The sequence below is a fragment of the Sander lucioperca genome, chromosome 12 (genome assembly GCF_008315115.2).
Source record: "Sander lucioperca isolate FBNREF2018 chromosome 12, SLUC_FBN_1.2, whole genome shotgun sequence".
NCBI lineage: Eukaryota > Metazoa > Chordata > Actinopteri > Perciformes > Percidae > Sander > Sander lucioperca.
Genome location: NC_050184.1, coordinates 17,851,724 through 17,861,644, shown reverse-complemented (window position 1 = coordinate 17,861,644; position 9,921 = coordinate 17,851,724). Strand labels below are relative to the sequence as shown.

Below are 9,921 nucleotides of genomic sequence, written 5' to 3'. Positions count from 1 at the left end.
ACATGTGGCTGAGCTCCTCCACCTATATTTGTCAGCTTGTTCACTTTGGTCTGCTGTGCTAAATGTAGTGCCTGTCCAGAGCCCCAGGCGATGGAGCTTTTGAGTGCTTAGCACCTGAACTATAGAATGCTCTGCCACCTCCCTTACGGTCTGTTTCTGTGGATGAAGACATTCCTGTTTAGACAGGAGTTTGGTTCATCGGTCTGCACTTTTAACATTGTGTAATACGCACATTTGTGCTTTAAATGTTGTGTGTGTGAGAAGAACAGAGATGGGAGTCCAACACAGAACATTAGGCTGCAAGAGTCTACTTTATTGCATTTTTGCAATCACAGGGAGACAAAAGTGAAAAATGTCTAACAAAAGGCATGTGGATGTGTCAATGTAACACAGTATTACAAACACAGTACAAATGCTTAAAAAACAACAACACATGGAACTCATCAGTTGCATCATTGACTATTTTTTTTTTATTTTTATTGTTTTTTTCTCTAAAAAAAAAAAAAAACAAGGTTGCAGGAACAAAAACAAGTAAGGCAGCCTGTAACTACAATGAATGATAATATAAAAAATAATAATAAGAAGGTTGTAGATGGGACAACCTCCCGTCACCTAGCGTTGGTCGCTGGTTTGATTCCCCCCCCCTCCAAGGTGTGGCGTGGATCAGAGTGAGACTGCAGGATCAGGAGGAGGTGGGGCTTCCCGCCTCGCTGCTCTCGCTCACCTGGCGTTGCGTCACCATCTCCCTGGCAACGCAGGTGATCTGACCATTCGTCAGCGTGCCTCGGACCCCCGCCCTGAGAGAGACCAGACAGAGAGATTGTAAGAAATATAGTCTTGATACTGTATAATGGAAAGGTTGGGTCTGTGCGTCACACTGGAAGAATTGATGGATTTGCACAGGGACAGGTCATCTTCTCAGATGCACAATTATTTTTTTAAATACTCAGAATGTTAACACATCTCCACCCCATGCAGGAAAACAGTCCGCTACATTTCACAGATTGTCATTCTGGACTCATCTGTGAGCAGAAGACTAGAGAGACTAGAGAAGCAGAGAAATAGCAGCTCCATATCCAATCTGTTGGAGAGAGCAGCAACTGGGCATTTGTTTTAGACACTGGTAGGATTAGGACCAGGATTACATAAGACTACGATGCAGAGGCAGTATTAGGGGGGGTGAGTCAGCAATGCTTACTTCTGCTGTGCCTCCTCGGTCAGTGGGGTCATCCCTGGCTGCTTCCCAAAGAAGAAACTGGACCACCAATGACCAGAGTCCTGCTTGGGGAGTCCTGTGGAGGCAGATAATGAAGACATACACGTTTATAAAAAAGGTTACACAGTACCTACGGTTCCATTTAGATTTTTTGGGGAATTTGACATTGTAACCCTCCAGGACAGCGTATTTCAGTTTCAAATTCCTCATCTGATTACAGCTACTTTGCTCGTCATTATGAGCTGAGGAGAAGTAAAACAACAACTAGCCACTGAAGCCAGACGGCAGACTGAACATTACAGTGACCACATGTTAAGATTGTGTGTGTGTGTGTGTTTAAGTTGAGTGTGCGTTTCATCAGCTACACCCATGACTCAGGTTTCCTCCCCCCAGGTCTCAGAATCGAGTTTGGCTTAGTGACAAACGGACTGTGACACGTTGAGAAGTGTCTGAACAGCTGCATTTACATACAAATGGGGTGTGTGTGTGTGTGTGTGTGTGTGTGTGTGTGTGTGTGTGTGTGTGTGTGTGTGTGTGTGTGTCCGTCCGTCCCAGCGGTTAAAACAGGCATGCCCACACAAACCCAGAGCCAGCACTTCTGTCAGCCCAGATGGTTTTCACATAAAGCTGCCTTGACACACTGATCCAGGATCACTGGTGAGTTCAGCAGATATTAACTGGTGCTGAGGGTTAGAATTGCGCACCAGGAGCCTGGGTGCTTTTTGCTTTTAACAGTGACATCCTAATCCTGAGCGGAGAACTGAATGGGAGTAATCCTGAGAGGGGAAAGTGCAAAAATACCCAACTGAAAGCCACTATCCTGCTAGATTAGAAAGGAGCGAGGTCAGACCCGAGCTAGGTGTATTCTAGCATGACTCAACCGTAGTAGCGCTGTGTGGTCTGAGGCAACAGCTGACTCAACCGCAGCGATCATTGGAGGTTCCTGAAACTGGCGCTCGGTTGCTCATGAGAGACAGACACATCTGGATCTGGTACAGAGACGCGCTGCTGCGCTTGCTGCTCCTCTTGACAAGGGAACACACTGTTCTTTCCAAAAGCAAAAACATAATACTCAGCCGCAGCAGCTGTGAGTCAGTGTATTTGGAGTAGCAGTGTTTAGCCAACAGTCACTGTGTTGGGTTCCTATAAATATGACAGATGCATCCATTTAATCAGCTTGTGTATGTTGTTCTGTGGAAATATATTTCAAGTCTAAGCTGTCCCATCAACAATAAAGGCCTAGAAATGCCCTCATCTTTCATTTTGTCCCACAATGACACACATTTAACTGTGCAAGGAAGCTATGAATATCTGGAGTTCTCTGTTACACACACACACCTGGATGGTGAGGGATGACCTCGCCACTGTACTCCGAACTGCCGCAAGAGCTGCTGCTGGACGTAGAGCCGATGCGCCCTGCGGGGAGAAAGAATGAGCAGAAAAAGGGTTAAAACAAGTGGTCGCTTTAATCCCATCCCATCTAGTGTGCAGCTGCTCTAGATATACCAACTAAACAAGAACACAGGAAGGGCGTCGCCTTGAGGCTCTACTGACTGACCCAGCATTGTATCCCGTTGCTGCTACTACAGCTACTACTAAGTCTCCGGACGCCACAATCTTCTGAACACAGCCCTACTGAGAACTCCAGAGAGAGTTGTGTGGAGCTGATAGGCTTAATTAGCTTTGTAGCAACTCATTCGGCAATGGCTTGAATGGAACGGATGTTCATTAATATCAAAAGGTTAGGCACTACAGCTTTAATATGTCTGTTTGTTTGGTTATGTATGCACCTTTCACCAAGGCAAATTCCACACAAGTGTTACTTATTGTGGCAATAAGGCCTTTCCTGATTCTGAGAGAATTTCTAACTTTACGTTGAGGTGACTGTTTGTTTGTAAAGTGTCTATATGTCAGTTAACGTTTGGAAATTAGTACTTCGCCTGCAACTGGTACTTTGTGGGCAGTTGGCTTGCTGGCAGACACCTCGCAAAATAACCTCTAGTCGTCTAGCGTTCTGGCGGTGAAATGCAGGACTCTGAAAGGGTCACGATGCCGTAGCTACCCTAACCCTAACCCGGCCCGGTTTGGCCCCTGTGTCTGTGTAAGGAGAGAGACTCACTCCGGTAGTAGTCAGTGGTCGCCACCAGCGAGCCGCCTGCTGGAATAGCTGCCATTCTACTGTAGCTGGGTCGCTGTACGCTGTGCTTGATGGAAACCTGCAGAGGGAAATAAACAGTAGGATCAAAACCAGACTGGGATACCTTACTCAGCAAAGGATCGGAGACTGGCGTTATTCTGAAGTTACTAACATATAGGGCTGCAACTAATGATTGTTTCCATAATCAATGACTCTCTCTATAACTCCCTTTGATGGTGTACTCTATATTTATGCATATGTTTGGCTGTTGTGCTTGATAAACAGCTGATTTATAATGTTGTCTTTGGTTAGAGAAAAGCATCCTGTACTCCAGCTGACTCAAGGCATGTATTAAAAGGAATATAGAAAACATAATAACCCGAATATGAAAATGCACATAAGCTGCTTTTCTTTGGCCGTTCACAGCACGTACACGTCGTCTATAGGATGACGTCAGCCCCCGTTTAGCATAGGGCTTGTTTACATTTCACTGCAGCAAACCGACATTTTGACGTTATTCTTCAGTTACGTGAAAAATAGCATCATTTAAAGTGACCATAGGTGTTAAACAACGGCCGTCTTGGTCGCGATAAAAGAACAAAGCGTAAAGCTGGACCCCCTTTCTCTCGTAAGGACATTTTGTCTCAAACAAAGACAAAATCTTCATCTGTTGACATTTAAATAACTGTCAGTTGCTGTTTACGTAGCGACATCACCCCGTTAGTAGTAGCTAGCTAGCTCTGGACACGAAAAAGAGAATTCAACGAGAGGAGACGCAGCTACATAACGTTTGTTATTCTGGTTTTTTTTTTTTACAAAACACAACTGCAACAGCTGCCATTATCCCCCAAACACTCGGCCCTCACCCACCACCACCACCACAACCACCACCACCACCATTTTCTAACCAGCGGGGGACACTCGCCTTGTTAGGGACCCAGACGTGCTGATGTTCAGTAGCACCCAATTCAACTCAGTCAGTCGGCGAGGCTGGGGGAGGAAACGCTAGGCGACGGGACCCATTGGAAAACAAGTTTTGGGTAAATGTAACCCTCCAACGTCCGTAACGGATATATCAGCGGTGCTTCTTGCTGGAGTCAACGGCTCGGCTCGAGCTTTTATAGAAAGAGAGGGGGGGACGGTGACGTAGACGTCAGCCGGGGGGGGGGGGGCGGGGCCATATATTGTATATTAACGGGACTCTGGTGCTAGTTCATACCGGTTCATACCTCTTTATACAGAGTCTATATGGCAAGGCAAGGCACACACACACACACACACACACACACACACACACACACACACACACACACACACACACACACACACACACACACACACACACACACACACACACACACACACCCCCCCCAGCTTCATTACAACCTTCTTATTCAGTCCAGTGTAGGGTCAGCCTGTTCTAAAAACTCCTTGGGTCAACTTTGACCCATTTTTTTAAGTTTTTAATATCAGAAATATGGGTTTCGTTCAACCAAGTTAGTCTACTAGGAACATTTCACATGCACAAAAGTTCTCTGCCAGCATTTGAACTTTTTTAGAATTGAATTCAGGAAATATTTGTAGCAATAATTGATAAATAATAAGGACATATGTACAGTCTATGGTTGATATGCCACAGGCTTCTTTTAGAGAGTTGGATGTATCTTATGTCTTGATACTATAAGAATGTGCCACCTTATTGAGAGTGAAGACAGGACTTTAATACTTTGAGTATGATGCCGTGTTTTTGTCACAACTTGTAGGCCATGTGTGAATCATAGATGGTATTAAAAGAAAGTTGGGAATTTACGCAATAAAGTTAATGAAAAGAGGGAAAGCCCCCAGGAAGTGTAGCCTACTCAATACAAAAGACAATGATGTCAGTTCTTAGGTCCCATAAGGTAAAGACCATATACTGTAGGCTAAATATTAATATTAACAGTCTATGGTCCAGACACATAGAGGTATATAAACTGTGGAGATTAGCGCCACATCCTGATAATAATAGAAAATGAATGGATGACTAATTAGCCCTCCTGAGTATGATTTCATATCATTTACAGTTTGAAGGTTGGTTAGTTATTGATAACCACGATGCTTTATTGCAATCAAATACATGTAGAATGCCACAGGCTTGGCACCAATGACGTATGGGTTGATATAATGACTCATCCTTTCTCTATTGGAGGCAGGGTTGCATAATCAAACAGTTGCCACACACACACACACACACACACACACACACACACACACAATTTTAGTTACTTCCATAGTGTCAGTCTCTGCACAATCACTGCCTCCATTACATGGATGTACTGTATGCTAAAACCTTGACTGACCACAGAGAGAATTACGTCCCCAACGTCAACACTAAGCACCGTACACGGAGCTCACTCTGGTGGTGAAATCTATGAATTGCACCTCATTTGAAATTCAATATAGTAGATCTTTAGAAGGGATATGTAGTTGTATTTTCTTGTGTGCAGATACATGTTGAAAATCATCTTGAATCAAGTTATTCAAGTATTTGTAAAAGAAGACACAAGTTTGTATTGCACTAAAATGAATCTATCCTAATACATGACAACATCATTATCAATCACAAAACAAGCGGTCCGTCGTCGGCAGGATTCGAACCTGCGCACTTCGGGGAGACCCCAATGGATTTCTAGTCCATCGCCCAATAATCATTTTGGATATGTTAGGACTTGTTAGGAATCGTTAGGAGATTGTTAGGATGTTTTTGGCAGTCCTAGTGCTGGCAGGTAACTTGCAAAAGTTAACTTCAAATGTTCTCTGGTGAAATCTCGCGATGCCGAGTGATAAGTAGTAGTCAGAATGCCGTTACACATTGTACTCGTAACTCGGATTTAACCGTGTTGACGCCTGCGCAGTATGCTTTTGTTGTCGTTCGATAACTAGCTACATTCTAGCATCTATCTTAAAGGTACAATATGTAACATTTCTGCATTAAAATGTCTCTATAATGGCTATACCTATGTTATATATTTTGTTGAATTGTGTACTTACACTATCCTAAAGGTTTCCAACAATTTTCATACCCAGAGAAAATCTATAATTTTATTTTTGACACAGGACGTTTCGTCCTCTTAACTTGCGTCAAAACACGGGCACCCAGGTGATACGTTCGAGAGTAATTGTAAATCATACAATGTCACAGAAAGAACCTGTCGAATCGCACGGTATACAACAATCGTTTGACTAAAGAAGGCTAGTTTTACACAGTCTATGGAACTAACCAACCTACTAACTGAAGACAAAACACAGCCCGTTGTCGGCAGGATTCGAACCTGCGCGGGGAGACCCCAATGGATTTCTAGTCCATCGCCTTAACCACTCGGCCACGACAACTTGTAAACAACTACTCTCTGGTGAAATCTCGTGATACCGAGTGACAAGTAGTAGTTGTCAAAACGTAACGTCAGCTAATACATCCACCGTTGTCTGTCCGAGTCCCTAGTCACATCTATATGTATAAGGGATTAGAAACAGAAAGTCGATTAATGCACGCTTGGCGTTATATGTATTTAATACAACGTCGCAGGGTTCGAATAACCATTGTAGTGCGTTACACATTGTACTCGGAACTCGGATTTAATTAACCGTGTTGACGCATGCGCAGTATGCTTACGTTGTCGTTCGATAACTAGCTGCATTCTAGCGTCTATCCTAAAGGTACAATATGTAACATTTCTGCATCAAAATGTCTAAAAATGGCTATACCCAGAGTGATAGAGAATGGCTCTGGCTATATACCTATATAGGCTACCTATGTTATATATTTTGTTGAGTTGTGTACTTACACTATGCCAAAGGTTTCCAACAATTTTCATACCCAGAGAAATCGTCAACATTTTATTTTTGACACAAGACACTTTTTTTCTACCACATGGCATCATTTTTTCATTGATTATATGCCACTTACAACACTACATCAGAGACCTTATTTACTGATATTGATTGAGTAACACTGACTAGTTAGTTAGGATTACAAAAAAAGTGAAGGGGACATCATGCTGCACAACATCGGCTATCGGACGTCCTCGCCGGGACCGCGGCAGAAAGCTACATATTGTACGTTTTAAAGGTAATCGGTGAATCTAGTCCACAAGCTAGCTCACAAAAAGTTACTAGACTCATGTACAGTTGGAAAGTAGCTATTTGAAATACAAAGAGCACCTTATCAACAGCTTTCCCTGGTGGTCTAGTGGTTAGGATTCGGCGCTCTCACCGCCGCGGCCCGGGTTCGATTCCCGGTCAGGGAACTGATCTTTTTTGCAGAGTTATTTACACTGTCTTGTACACAAGAAAAATGACCATATAAAGTGGGTTTTTACCATAGATTGCAACGAATGAAGCTCTGTTGCAAATCAACCCATGTTGCAAACAGTTTACTTGTAAGAATGAATCAGCTTTACACTATACTGAATTCATATTTAACTGATTGGTTTGTGTAATTGACTACTGTATTATACTTTTACTTAGTGTACATCTTTTAATAAGCCCATATATACACACACACACACATAATGTATTTGGTTATATAGTACAGGCAGAATGCACATACATTATGATGAACAATCACTCTAGTATTATCAGAAATTACAAGGTCCTACAGACGCCGACATCCATTCAGCTTTCTGTAATCTGACAAAAATAAAAACTTGCTCAAGACTGCTACGTTTTCCTTAAAAAGTTCCCAAATTATTAAATGTAACCCAGTGCCAATCATTTAATTTGTAAGAAAGGATTACCAATTAGTCTCTTTTTGCAACAGAACCCATCAAATTCAGACTACGGATGACAATATATACAAATTATCCGAAACAATTTGACAATAATCGTAATGACCACTAAATCCAGTTTCAGATTCTAGCATTAGTCATATTAATAAACTTACTTACAGCAGATCTCAACAAGGGCAGATTGAAAATACTGACCGAAACACCACTCGTTCATTTAAAGGAATGCTTTATTGATATCCAAACATATACAACAAAACCAAATCATGTTTTTTTTTTTTTTTTAAATTAATTCACCATAGTCTTCCAAATCTGATCCCTTTTGATACTCTATATCAGCTAGGCCCAGGGCCTAAATAAAGCTACGAGTACTATACTGTCATCTGCAGCAGCTGGCACCCAAAAACAAAAGAACATCATAATATCTATCCATCAGTCCCCTAAAACTGATTGCAGCTTTAAACAGGCGACCGCTACACTGCAAAACAATAAAAATAATAAGTAATAAGTCATTTAATTCAGTATTCAAAATTGTATTTTTCTCGTACAGAGTGAGATAATTGCCCTGCAAAAAAGTATGAGGGAACGTATCCACTTTGTGTGAGAAAAATAGGATTTTAGGATTGTAAAGTAAATGAGTTGAGAATAATATTTCTTGTAGTGTGCATCTTGGTGGAGCAGAAAGCCAGAGACTTTGTGAGATTCAGAGGCTAGAAAGAGAGAGAGCATTTTGTAACAGATATTTAAATATTGGCAACTTATTTTCTTTAAACCGATGGCAAATTATTTGTACAAATAACAGCAATCCTCTCTAAAAGGCCACCTCTCCTTGCAGAAGGAAAGCCAAAAGAAAACGACAAATTCACCTAACAGGAATATATTAAAATACCAAAATGATCAACACGAGAAAAACAAGAAAATACACTTCTGATACACTGAAGCCGGGATGTTGTTTACAAGTGCTGCGTATTGGGTCATTTAATGTTAGTTTGGTCTACTGTCGGGAGGTTTTGGCTTAGATCGTGAAATGATTTGGAAAATATTTTAAGGTATATAAGAAGTCTAATTTGATGATGATTTGGAGACACTGCACTGAAAGCAGAGCCAGGATACAAGAGCAACATGTTGTAGCTGCAATAGGTCAGAAAAAAAAAGATTTTTGGCAACATTAATACACCTTCAGTGCCTCGACAAAAATCGACCATGATCAGCCTCAACAACAAGTTCAAGACTGACCCAACGTTTTGGGCAATTTGTCAAAGAGTTGCCCTGTGTGGGGAATTTTGCAGTAGCGTTACATTTCATCAAAGCGCCAGAAGCAACGTTGGCCTCGTATCAGCAAGAAGAAAGAAAGCATTTCAACCTTCAATGGGTTTTTTTAGGAGAAAAGTGACGTTAACTGTCATTTTTCCTGTAGTTTGTAAGAGCAATAGTGATTTTGGTACAAAAAGTGGGTTAGTTTGGCCTCGTGCAGTGCGTGTGTGTGCTATGAGCACATTTAGTAGCATTAAGTGTGTGCATTAAGGGGCTGTTGGCAACGTTTTTTTGTTATGGCAACAAGAGGTTTTCCATGACACATTTTGTGGCCCGTCGGACTATCACAATCTGAACATCTCAATGCTGTCTCCTCTTCGATCAAACCAGTCTGTACAACTTAAGAGAAAAGGAACATAGAGAGAAAAAAACAAACAAACAGCCATTGCTTTTCTGCCAGCTAAATTCTAACAGGTGACGCGTTTAAAGTGATTAAGGCCGATAGAGAAGCGTCGACATTCACCGGGGGTAGCGTCTGTTAAATGAAACCA

The 9,921-nt window shown here is 42.0% G+C and overlaps 1 protein-coding gene and 2 non-coding genes across 3 annotated transcripts; 1 reads left to right on the top strand and 2 right to left on the bottom strand.

The window, feature by feature from the left end:
• Nucleotides 1-292: 292 nt before the first annotated feature.
• Nucleotides 293-4,540, bottom strand: ppdpfb (pancreatic progenitor cell differentiation and proliferation factor b). Its single transcript, XM_036007895.1, has 5 exons — nucleotides 4,279-4,540; nucleotides 3,336-3,432; nucleotides 2,555-2,632; nucleotides 1,199-1,292; nucleotides 293-797 (listed from the first exon to the last, which is right to left on the bottom strand). The coding sequence occupies exons 2-5, from the start codon at nucleotides 3,388-3,390 to the stop codon at nucleotides 683-685; spliced, it is 342 nt and encodes a 113-aa protein (XP_035863788.1). The 5' UTR covers nucleotides 3,391-3,432; nucleotides 4,279-4,540; the 3' UTR covers nucleotides 293-682.
• A 2,103-nt stretch (nucleotides 4,541-6,643) lies between these two features.
• Nucleotides 6,644-6,725, bottom strand: trnas-aga. The gene has a single exon. It is a non-coding gene; the product is annotated as a tRNA-Ser (tRNA).
• An 842-nt stretch (nucleotides 6,726-7,567) lies between these two features.
• Nucleotides 7,568-7,639, top strand: trnae-cuc. Its single transcript has one exon. It is a non-coding gene; the product is annotated as a tRNA-Glu (tRNA).
• The last annotated feature ends 2,282 nt before the right edge of the window (nucleotides 7,640-9,921 follow it).